This window comes from Carcharhinus amblyrhynchos, chromosome 17 (genome assembly GCF_965287045.1).
Source record: "Carcharhinus amblyrhynchos chromosome 17, sCarAmb.v2.hapA, whole genome shotgun sequence".
Taxonomy (NCBI): domain Eukaryota; kingdom Metazoa; phylum Chordata; class Chondrichthyes; order Carcharhiniformes; family Carcharhinidae; genus Carcharhinus; species Carcharhinus amblyrhynchos.
In genome coordinates this window covers 45,405,342-45,417,668 of record NC_137340.1, presented here as the reverse complement: position 1 = coordinate 45,417,668, position 12,327 = coordinate 45,405,342, and the positions used below count along the sequence as shown (strand labels likewise).

Here is a 12,327-nt window from a genome sequence, read left to right as displayed (position 1 = left end):
AAAACAAGCAACCACGGGAAGCCATCCTGCTCCAGGCTTCTGTAGCTATGAGTGACCCAGCTGCTGTCTGAGCTAGAAGATATTATGAGAAAAGGTTGGATAGACTGGGCTTGTTTTCACTGGTTTAGAGTAGTAAGGGGTGACTGGATAGAAATCTATAAGATCCTAAATAACCTTGACAAGGTGGACATGGAAATTATGTTTCCTCTTGTGGGACAATCCAGAACTCGGGGCACTTAAACTAGGAGAGCGGAGCTTTAAAGAGTGAGACTTCAGTGAGGGGATTAGAGTTATAAAGAGCGAAACTTCAGCAAGGTCAGTGGAATTGCAAAGAGCGAGACTGCAGGAGGAGGGCAAGCGCTAGTGCACTTTATGAATCCCAGGGAGAGAGGTCCTGTGGGATGGAGAAAGAAGTCTGGTAGGAGTGTGGGTGTTTGTATGTCTCAGGCCCATACAGCAAGCCCGACCTCTCGTCATCTTGCACCCCCCTTGTCACTTGTTCAAGGCCTTGTTCCATCAAGCCCAGGGACCCCTCTGCACGCCCCCGCCCCCCCGCACCGAACGCACGCAGAGTGGCAGCGGACACTCCCTGCTCCTGCCCCCCTCCCACCTGACAACCCTCCCCCACCAGCGAGCCATTTGACCTGCCTCCCCCGCAACCACCACCACTACATCACTGATCTGAGTCAGAGAGCCGCCAAGAACTCTGAACTTACCTCCTCAGAAGCTGGAGCGCCTGAACCAGACCTTTGCCGAGCATATCTGTTTTGTGCCAAATCTGAATGGGCGAAAGTGATGGTAAAGGGGGAAGTGCCGGTAATTCTGAGTGTACAGCCCATTAAGTCAATTTAAATATATGCAAATGCATTTAAATTGACATTGCACCCGTTTCGGACGCGACACGCCAATGGCAGCCATTTAGGCCCTTGGTGAAGGGGGAGTGGGATCGTGGATCATGCTACTCACCTCACACCCGACTTCACCAAGTTTTCGCACCCAAACACAGGTGCAACTTGATGGTGTAATCGGGCCCTTTGACGCGAGTGTCCTCGATGTTATCTCGCAGCAGCTATCCACCATCATCTCAGTACAACCCCAACCTGATAAGAGATAGAAAAGGCCATCCAAAGAACAGCTAAAGAACAGGAAGATGGAAACCTCAGCAAAACACTAAAACACGGTGGAGAAGCACTATTGGCACAAACAGATGACCAAATTTCTTTTATCTGGAAGGAGAAGAACATGCCACGAGATCCCAGAGACACTGTAATTGTGACCATCTTAAAGAAAGGTGATGGGCACAATTTTTCCGCCCTGCTGCTCTGATCAAGTAGCATAGAGGGCGGGAAATGTTACCAGGAGGACAAAAATGGGAATTGCACCAGACATCCGGCCAGTAGCGATCCTCCCAGATCACTGTTATTAACATAATCAACATATCCCAGACAGATATACTGGGAGATCTGTCTCTCTTCCCCTCTCTGCCCCTCCTCCCCTTCCTCAACCAGCCCCACTTGCCGTCCCTCTCCCATTGCTCCCCTCCCTGATTGCCACCAGCCCCCACCCCCTGAGTTTCCCCCCTTGCCTCCCCTGCTACAGAGCTCCCTCCTGATCTTCTCTCCCTGCCTACCGCCATCAGGCCTCGCCCAATCAGACCCTGCACCCTCGGGCCCTGTCCTAGCAGGCACCACCCCTATCAGGCTCTGCACCCCGAGAGTGCCCCCTTGGTGATCACACCTGGTCCCCATTGGTGAGGACCATCTCTGATCCTCGCCTGTAAAGACCTTGACTGGCGAAGGGACTATGGCAAGGGAACCCCGATGATAGCATCCAAGGCTTGTTAATAACATACTAAATATGTCATTAATATTTAAATCAGCTGGCAGAATGAGGCTGGCAATATTGTGAGAGGTAAGAAATCGGTGCGAGCCTGATTTTTCGCCCCTTACTCCATCTTACTGGCTCACCATGCCAATCGAGCAGCGTGGCAAGCCAGTAAGATCCCACTCCAAATGTCAAAAGTAACTACTCTACTCAGAATTAAGCCACATTAGTCGACTCCCAGGAGGATAGTAGGGATGCTTTAGGGATGCTTTCAAAGCACCTGTGCAGAGGTTTGACATATACACTGATCATGAGAGACCCTGATTTGTGACCCAACCAAAATGGAGAAGGGTTATTCATGAAGGCACCAAGCACAAAAAAGAACTCTGTTGGAAATGTATAGCGGTGAAGTCGAGGCATCGGAGGGAAACTGTCAAACAACTCATCAATCCAAACCTTCAAATGCCACCTGCCCCTCATGTAGCAGAGTCTGCTGATTGTAATTTAGAACTATCAGCCGTCTCAGAAAAGGAATTGAGCAAGTCATCCTCAATCCTAATGGACTGCCTATCTGTGTAAGGTATTATAATGGATGATAGGTAAGTTTAAGGAAAATAAATACCAGTCTCCTGTATAAATGTTATTGAACGTAACTCCATGCAGTGTAAAATGAAGCTTACAGATAGAGTTCTTCATCAAGATGGTGAATGATGGAGTTGATTCTGAGAGTCGGGTCCTGAATCTAAATAAAGGAATCTATGATGGTTATGACATGCAAACCGGCTATGATGGATTGGAGAATGTTACTTAAAAGGATCACAGTGGAAAGGCAATGGGGAACATTCAAAGAGCACATGGATGAACTGCAACAAATTGCTCATTCCTGCCTGGTGCAAAAATAAAATTGGAAAGGTGGTCAAACCATAGCTTACAAGGAAAATTAGGGATATTATTAGATCTAAGGAGGAGGCATACAAACGAATTGGCCAGAAAAATAACAGCAGACTTAGTATTGGGAGCAGTTTAGAATTCAGCAAAGGAGGACGAAGGGATTGATTAAGAAGGGGAAAATAGAGTGCAAGACAAAGCTGGGTGGGGGGGGCGGTGGGGAGATGCAAAGATCCTTCAGTGTGATTTGGATAAGTTGAGTGAATGAGCAAATGATTGATAGTTGTAGTCTAACATGGACAAATATGAGGTTATCCACTTTGGTAGCAAAAAGGCAGATTACTATCTGAATGGCCATAAATTAGGAGAGGGGATGTGCAATGAGACCTGGGTGTCCTCATCCACCAGTCACTGAAAGTAAGCATGCAGGTGCAGCAGGCAGTGAAAAAAGGTAAATGATATATTGGCCTTCATAGTGAGAAGATTTGAATACAGGAGCACAGATGTCTTGCTGCAGTTATACAGAGCCTTGGTGAGACCATTACTGGAATATCATGTGCAATTTTGATCTCTTTAACTGAGGGAGGATGTTCTTGCTAGTGCAGCAAAGTGTTTATCAGGCTGATGCCTGGGATGATGGATGATTGACGTTTGAGGAGAGTCAGTTAACATTATATTTGCTGGAGTTTAGAAGGCTGAGGGAGATCGCATTGAAATCTATAAAATTCTAACAGGACCAGACAGGGTCAATGCAGGAAGACTGTTCATGATGATGGGGGAGTCCAGAACCAAGGGGTCCCAGTCTGAAGGTATGGGGTAAACCTCTTAGGCCTGAGATAAGGAGAAATTTCTTCGCCTGGAGAGTGGCCTGGTTGTGGAATTCACAGAAAATACATTGTACATTTCAAAGAAGGAGTAGATAAAGCTCTTGAGGTGATTGGGATCAAAGGATATGGGGGTTACTGAGGTTACTGAGTTGGATGATCAGCCATGATCATGGTGAATGGCGGAGCAGGCTTGAAGGGTCAATCACTCTTATTTTCGATGTTTCTGTGTTTCTTTTTCAGTGTACCCATGTGATCTCTTTACGTGGGTGCTGTGTGTGACTGTTGTGTCATTGAAAGTCAGTTCCTGCTGGCTGACATTTGAAGTGTCTCCAAGTCAGATCAGCTAAAACAGTCATGTTACATTTCTCCATGCTGACTAGAAATACCTCCAGCAGCCTCTCCTACTTTTCCACACCATGGTGTTATGATGTAATTGGGAATTGCAAATTTGTCACAGTTTTGTTAAACTGAAAGGTCAGACTTGCGTCAATGCACCACGCGGCTATTTTCAGGCTGTACTTAGCACAGCCGGTGGTTTGACTGTTACGGTGGCACCACGTCCTTGGTGTCAGCAACAACCTTTTGCAGCGCCGCCAACCCTGCAGCCTATAACACTGCTTGGTTCACAAGTTAGGATTATGGTAATGAGAGACCAAAAAGAGACATTCTTGGTGTGGGGGTGGGGAATAAACGTGACTTGATGCTGCCCTACACCACATGTATTCTGAACATTGACGTTTGAAAACTGATGAGAAAATAATATTTTAAAGATTAAAAGTTTTTTTTCCCCCCTCTCCATTCCCAAGAAGGATAAGGAGAAAAATGAATGGATCAGATACCATTCCTCGCCTTGTAAGAATCTAAACTTCATGGATCAGGAAGTGTCCAGGTTCAGTTGTATATACACTGAGTTAGCTGACACTTGCAGGAGTGACAATAACAACCCCAGTTGAGTATTCATTCTTCAGTGGCACAGTAGCACAATGGTTAGCACGACTGCCTCACAGCACCGGGGACCTGAGTTTGATTCTGGCCTTGGGTGACTGTGTGGATTTTGCGTGTTCTCCCTGTGTCTGCTTGGGTTTCCTCCCACAAGCAAAAGATGTACGGGTTAGGTTGATTGGCCATGGCAAATTGCCTCTCAGTGTCAGGGGGACTATCAGGATAAATGGATGGGATTGTTGTAAGTGCAGCCTCGATGGGTTTAATGGCCTCCCTCTACACTGAATTCTATGATTCATTAATGAGTCTGGAAGGAAAATGTCAGCATATGTCCTACCTGGAAAGGTATCATGGCCAAGTTCAGTTTTATCCTCACAAGGTATCCATTTATACATTTTTCAGCAGAGAGTCACTGGAAAAAAACTCAGGAGTTTATTTTCCATCTTTACACAAGCCTGTAGTTGCTGAGACCAATTATAACCTAGTTCGGATCATGTAGTTAATCTTTTTAATTAGTCAATGCGGGCTGTAAGGAGCCAGACAAATATCTTAAGCATGCCGTTGATAATGGAGAATTAGAAAATGAATTTCACAGCCATCAGGGCTAATTTTATTCACAAAATAACCAGCTTTCATTATAACAGCATTTGCATTATTTGGAAAAGTAATGCAATCTAATAATTGAGTTTGATTGTGAATTTCAGTATGCAGGTCACATTTTCAGCTTTAAGATTTAAACACTGTAAAAAGGAACAAAGCTTATTTTAATAACCTTACTCTCCAACTTGCGATTTGAATGCTGAAAGGGCTGATGGACACCTTACCTAATGTATTCAGCACAGTGCTAGGAAAAGGATTGCTGTAAGTGTGCTACAAAGACATTATTCATTGAGAGGTGCTGATGATTTTGAAAACTAGGACGGTGAACCCACTCATGCACGAGTTTGTCTGCTTGACAACATTCATTTCCTAACTGCAAAACTGAAGCTTTGCTTTGTCTTCCACTCCAGAGACCCTGACCAGTCACCCCATCTTGTGAGGATTGATTGGAGAGGTTGGGACTGTTCTCCTTGGAGAGAAGAAGGCTAAGAGGAGATTTGAAAATCAAAATCATGAGGGGTCTGGACAGAGTAGATAGGGAGAAACTTCCAGCTCATAAAAGGATCGAGAATGAGAGGGCACAGATTCACAGAGATTTACAAACGAAGTAAATGTGATGTGAGAAAGAACTTTTCCACATGACAAGTGGTTCAGATCTAGAATGCATGGGCTGGAAGTGTGGTGGAGGCAGATTCAATCGAGGCATTCAAGAGGGCATTTGATAATTACTCACATAGAAACAATGTGCAGGGGTATGGGGAAATGGCAGGAGAGTAGCATTTAATCATGATGTTCATTTGGAGATCAAGTGCAGACATGATGGGCCAAGTGGCTTCCTTTTGAGCCATAACCATTCTGTGATGTTTTTTCAGTGAGAAACTGAGCCATACAGATTTCTTCAGTCCCTGGCTTTTGCTAAACTGGGCAGTACACTGCAATTAGTGTCACCACCCCAAAGTTAGCAATGGTAAAAATGAGCTTCGTGGTTGCAATCCTTGGTAGAAATGTGTGTGTGTATATATGGATATTGGATGAGAACAAGGTTGATCTGCTCTTTGATAATTCCCTCACCACTCTCCTCTATGGCTTATTAACCTGCTGCCCATCACTTCTACACTTGTACAGAGACGATAGCTATGTGGTTGAGGCAAGAGAGAGAGTGCCCAACACTAATAGTTTCACCATACCCTATCATGCAATCCACATTTCAGGAAGGATGAAGAGAAGTCAATGAGGGAGAATGAACATGTGCTGTGATGGAACAAGAAGATTCCTTTGAGCTGCCTTTTAATGTTTAACAAAATGTTTAAGATTGGTTCACAATTTCTCTCTTTCAGGATGAGATAGCTGAAATGAAACGCAAGTTAAAGATCATGAACCACCATATTGACCAGCTAAAGGATGAGATCTGCTCAAAAGAGGCTGCACTCGTGAAGCAACAGTTGGAATATCAGCGCATGGAAAAGGAGAAAGAGACACTAAAGGTATGGTTGGAGGAATTACTGAACCAATACTTCCTTAACTCTCATTAACAAATTGACCTGTGGATAGTTTTTGCATCTTCATTAACTCAGTGGGCAGGATTCTCCAGGTTTGTGAGATAGCTCTTGGGAACCTCGATGCTCCACAGAATGAGGCATTGGCCAAAAGTCAGGATTTCCAATGGGTATTGAGGCAATCAAGATTCACATGACCCACCCTGCTGGCCCCGATCGGGTTCCCACCCAGAGGAGGCAGCAACCTGTCAATTATACAAACCCACTAATCACAATACAATGAGTGGGTTTGATGGTCCATTCACCCTGGCCCAAGCAGAACAGCGTTGACCTTGGGTGGTGGGGGAAGGTCTGAAGGGGGGTCTGAGGCAGTAGGGGACTGGGGGGAGGGAAGAGGGGGTCTGAGTCGGGGGGTAGGTTTGAGGGCATGGGGGTGCCTGAGTGCAGTCTGAAGGAGAAGGAGGCTGAGAAGGAACGAGGGTCAGAGAGAAAAGGGCAGCTGAAGGGGAAGGGCGGGCTGAGGGGTTGGTGGCTGAGTGAGGGTCTGAGGAGAAAGGGGGTTTGAGGAGTGTGGACATGGTCGGATGAGGTCACCCTCATGCCTGTGTGTCTTGGAAGTTGGTTACCCATTATTTGTGGGTGTGTGGATGGATGCCCCTACTTGCTGAGGGGTTGGTGGTGCCCTCCTGGTCAATGGGTGGAAGGGGGCGGGGGCCTGGAGGAAGTGGGGCTGTCTCTGTGCACAGATGTTGGGGTGCCCTGACCTCTGAACATCAGGGCTGGCCAGTGGGTTCCTTGAGATGAGCTCATCGGCATTTTTCAGATGGGTGAATCCCACCTGACTGACAGTGCTGGCGTGAACAAGAAATATTCCTGTTTTCCCATCGGCGTAAGCACTTAGTCTGAAAACAGGAGGAAGCCGCCCAATGTATTTAACCTATCAGTGCATCTTTTTATTGGACTAATTGAAACTTTCTGTTAGCTTCCATGATGTGGTGGTTGATGTTCTAATCATCCCTTCTTCTTCCGATGGTCTACGGGCCAAAATGGTAGGTTTTCTCTCTGTGAAGCAATCAACAAATAATGGCCAAAGAATTGGATTTGACCTCTGAACCATTGCCCCATCTTGCAAGGTGGGAGTCTTGCATCCTCATTGCAGCTGTTCTGCTTCCCTCACTTTAGCAGGAAAACACTTCTCACAGGTTGCAAGCAGCCGTTGCTGATATTTTAATGGGTTATTATTGATTGACTGAGATCAAATATGTTTCTTTTCTGTTTGTTTTCATTAAGTTACAAATGGAGGTTTGGTAGATTGCTTCATATTCTTGCTGTTTGATTGGAATCTGCAGGGATTTGCTGAGGAGCATAAAATAACAGTCTACTGAAATAGTAACTTAGCTATGATCTGATTGGATATTAAGGTCATCAATGGCTTGTGTGATTTAACAGGAGCAATAATGAGATCCCCAGGGCCAGTAATGACCAATATTATGTGAGTTTTATTTTCAGCACTCTTTATTTCTAATTCCCCGAGCTTTGGATTGAAATATCAGGAAAAGAGAGAAGGTGGCCAGTGGTTTTGTCACTGGACGAGTGATCCAGAGACCCAGGCTAGTACTCTGGGGACATGGGTTCAAGTCCCACCACGGCAGCTGGTGGAATTTAAGTCAATACAATAATTCTAGAATTGGGTGGTTAATACTGGTTAGCACTGCTGCCTCACAGCGCCAGGGACCCGAGTTCGATTCCTGGCTTGGATCACTGTCTGTGTGGAGTTTGCACATTCTTCTGTATCTGCTTGCGTTTCCTCCGGATGCTCCGGTTTCCTCCCAAAGATATGAGGGTTAGGTGCATTGGCCATGCTAAATTGACCCTTAATGTCATGTGACTAGCTAGGGTAAATGTATAGGTTATAGGGTTGGGGCCTGGGTGGGAATGTGGTCAGAGAAAACCCGATGGGTAGAATGGCCTCCTTCTGCACTGTATGATCCTATAATTCTATGAAAGCTAGTCTCAATAATAGTGATTGTGAAACTATCATTGCTTGTTATAAAAACCCATTTGGTTCACTAGCTTCCTTTAGGAAAGGTATCTTCTGTCCTTACTTGGTCTGGCCAACGTGTGACTCCAGATCCACAGTAATGTGACTAACTCTTAACCGTCCTCTAAACTAGCCTTGTAGGTCACTCAGTTCTAGCGCAATTAAGGATGGGTTCGAGATAAGACCATAAGAAATGGGAACAGGAGTAGGCCCCTTGAGCCTGGTCCCACATTCAGTAGAATGATCCCACATTCCTCACATCCACTTTCCTGCCCTTTCCCCGGAACCCTTGATTCCCTTTCTGATCAATAATCTATCTATCTCAGCCTTAAATATGCACAAGAACTGTGCCCCCACAGCTCATTATGGCAACAAGTTTCAAAGACTCTCAAACGTCTGAGAGACGAAATGCCTCATCAACCCAGTCTTAAATTGGCATCCTTTTATTCTGAGACTCTGCCCATCCTCTTTCTTAACGTCCACATACTCAATCTTTTCAGTCCGCCACAAACCTGCAGTACAGCCTCCCGGATCACTTTCCACCTTGAATACCGAGGCAAAGTACTCTTTAAACACCTCGGCCATTTCTTCCGGTTCCACTCAGACTTTTCCCTCTTCACCTTTTATAGGTCCTATCCCTTCACTTCTCATCTTTTACCCTTCACATATTTGTAGAAGGCCTTGGGATTCTCCTTAATCTTACCCGCCAAGGTCTTCTCATGACCCCTTCTGGCTCTCCTAATTTCCTTTTAAAGCTCCTTTCTACAAGCCTTTCTACAAGCCTTATACTCCTCTAGATCCTTAACATCTCCTATCTCTCTGCACCTTTTGTACGCCTTTCTTTTCTTCCTGACTAGGTTCATCACAACCTTCGTGCACCATGGTTCCCACGACCTACCAAAACCTCCTTGTCTCATTGGAATGTTGTCGTGCAGAGCTCCAGACAAACATTCCTTGAAAATCCGCCACCTTCCTTCAGTACTTGTCCCCAAGAACACCTCCTTCCAGTTTACTCGTCCAATTTTCTGCCTGATGTCTTCATATTTCCCCTTACTGCAGACGAATACCTTCCTAGCCTGCCTGATCCTATCTCTTTCCAATGCTATCGTGAAGGAGATAGAATTATGATCGCCACCCCCGAGATGCTCTCCCACCCAGAGATCTGACAACTGTCCTGGTTCATTAGCCAGCACCAGGTCAAGTACAGCCTCTCCTCTTGTAGGCTTATCCACGTGTTGTGTCAGGAAACCCTCCTGAACACACCTAACAAACTCCTTCCCATCCAAACCCCTTACCCTAGGGATATTCCAGTCGATGTTTGGGAAATTAAAGTCTCCCATCATGACAACTCTGTTATTATTACATCTCTCTAGGATCTGTTTCCCTATCTCCACCTCAACTTCCCTGTCACTATTGGGCGGCCTATAGAAAACACCCAGCAAAGTTATTGACCCCTTGCTGTTCCTAACTTCCACCTACAGGGACTCCGTAGACAGTCCCTCCATGGCATCCACCTTCTCTACAGCCGTGACACCGTCCCTGATCAACAGTGCCACTCCACCACCTCTTTTGCCTCCCTCCCTGACCTTCCTGAAGCATCTGAATCCCGGCACCTGAAGTACCCAGTCCTGTCCCCGAGACATCCAAATCTCTGTAATGGCTACCACATCACATTCCCAAGCAGCAATCCATGCCCTACGCTCATCCACTTTATTCGCTACACTCCTAGCGTTAAAATAGACACACGTCAGACCCTCGGTCTGGGCGCTTCCCCTCTCCATCACCCTTCTAACCTCCCTCTCACACTGTCTACAGTCCTTCTCTACTTGGGAGCTAACCTGCTCACTCTCAGTCACCTCTTCTTGTTTCCCTCCCTCCAACCTTTCTAGTTTAAAGTTCCCCCAGTAGTCCTAGCCAACCTTCCTGCCAAGATATTGGTCCCCTGGGATTCTAGTGCCACCCGTCTTTATTGTACAGGTCACACCTGTCCCTAAAGAGGCCCCAGTGATCCAGGAACTGGAATCCCTGCCCCCTGCTCTAGTCCCTCAGCCACGCATTCACCCTCCACCTCATTCTATTCCTGCTGTCACTCTCCCGCGGCGCAGGCAGCAATCCTGAGATTACTACCTTTGCGTTCTTCTTTCTCAGCTGTCAACCTAATTCCCTATAATCCCTTTTCATGACCCCTTCCCTATTCCTGCCTACATCAGCGGTACCTATATGTTCCACAACCTCCGGCTCCTCACCCTCCCCTTTCAGGATGTCTGGGACGCATCCAGGAACATCCCAGATCCCAGCTCCAGGGAGGCAAACCACCATCCACGACTCCCATCTGGATCCGCAAAAACGCCTGTCTGACCCCCTCACTATGGAGTCCCCTATTAACACTGCCTTTCTCCTCTTTTCCTTACTTTTTTGAAGTACTGGGTCAGGCTCCGCTCCAGCTGTCCCCCCAGCAGTAGTCAGACAGGAGTACTTATTATGAAGGGGGGCATCCACCGGTGTGCTCTCCATCACATGAGCTTTCCCCTTCTTAATAGTTACCCACTTGCCTTCCTCCCGTTGCCCCGGAGTGACCACTTGCCGGTAGCTCCTGTCAATTGCCTCCTCATTCTCTCTAATGAGACGAAGGTCCTCAAGCTGCAGTTCCAGTTCCTTAACCCAGTCCCTTAGGATCCGCAGCTCCACACACCCAGCACAGATATGGATGTCTGGGAGACCAGGAGCCTCCAGGACCTCCCACATATTGCATTGGCAACAACATAGATAAACAGACATCGAAGAAAGAGATCACAGAAAGAATAACTTGTTATGACCACTTAAAGATGTCAGATGCCAAAGTCAACAATTCACTTCATTTCACAAAACAGAACCCCCTCCCTAAATACTTCAATTGGTCACACCTTTGGACACCTGGAGATCCCTGGTCCATAGACCACACTTCCAGAAGCATTACTGCCAACCAATACTCACCTCCGTAATTGAAATTGCCTTTCATGAGGCTGTGATTATAGCCACTGTCGTATTGATCTGCATAGCAATAGTTACTGAGTTTCAAAGTAACTTGTAAATAGCAGGTGTATTTTTAAAAAATCGTCTATGGAATGTGCGTGTCACTGGCTGGGCTAGCATTTGTTGCCCATCCCTGATTGCCCTTTGATCTGAGTGGCTTCCTGGGAAATTTCAGAAATCCATTTTGCCGTGGATCTGGAACCACATGCATGCCAAACGAGCTAAGGATAGCAGATTCCCTTCCCTAAGGGACCTGGATGAATCAGATGGAGTTTTTGCAACAAACGACAGTGGTTTCATGGTCAATATTAGACTTTTAATTCCTGATGTTTATTGAATTCAGATTTCTAAAGTATTATGAAAACAAAATAGTGCAGATGCTAGAATCTGAAATAAAAACAGAAAATACTGGAAAATCTCAGCAGGTCTGACGGCATCAGTGAGGGAGAATAGACTCTTCATCAGTGCTGAAGACAAAATGTAAATGGCAGTGATAAAGGTTGAGAATGGTGCTAATAGTGTCCTTTAAGAGATCGGAGTGTGTAATGCACCACCATTTAAATTCCCTTTGTTTTTTTTGTCTATGAATCATTGTCAATTACAACCTCCCACCTCACCCTCACAGTATAAATCTTGTCCTATTTTCTTTGTCTTCAGCTCTGACGAAGGGTCATCCATACTCAAAATGTTGGCTCTA

General features: G+C 46.0%; 1 protein-coding gene across 1 annotated transcript in view; it reads left to right on the top strand.

Moving 5' to 3' along the window:
* The window catches only part of cfap58 (cilia and flagella associated protein 58), a 208,674-nt gene that overhangs the window by 82,428 nt on the left and 113,919 nt on the right, over positions 1–12,327 (top strand). The window contains exon 11 of the mRNA XM_080206048.1: positions 6,419–6,565. Within this exon, the coding sequence (XP_080062174.1) occupies positions 6,419–6,565 (147 nt within the window). The remainder of the gene's footprint in view (positions 1–6,418; positions 6,566–12,327) is intronic.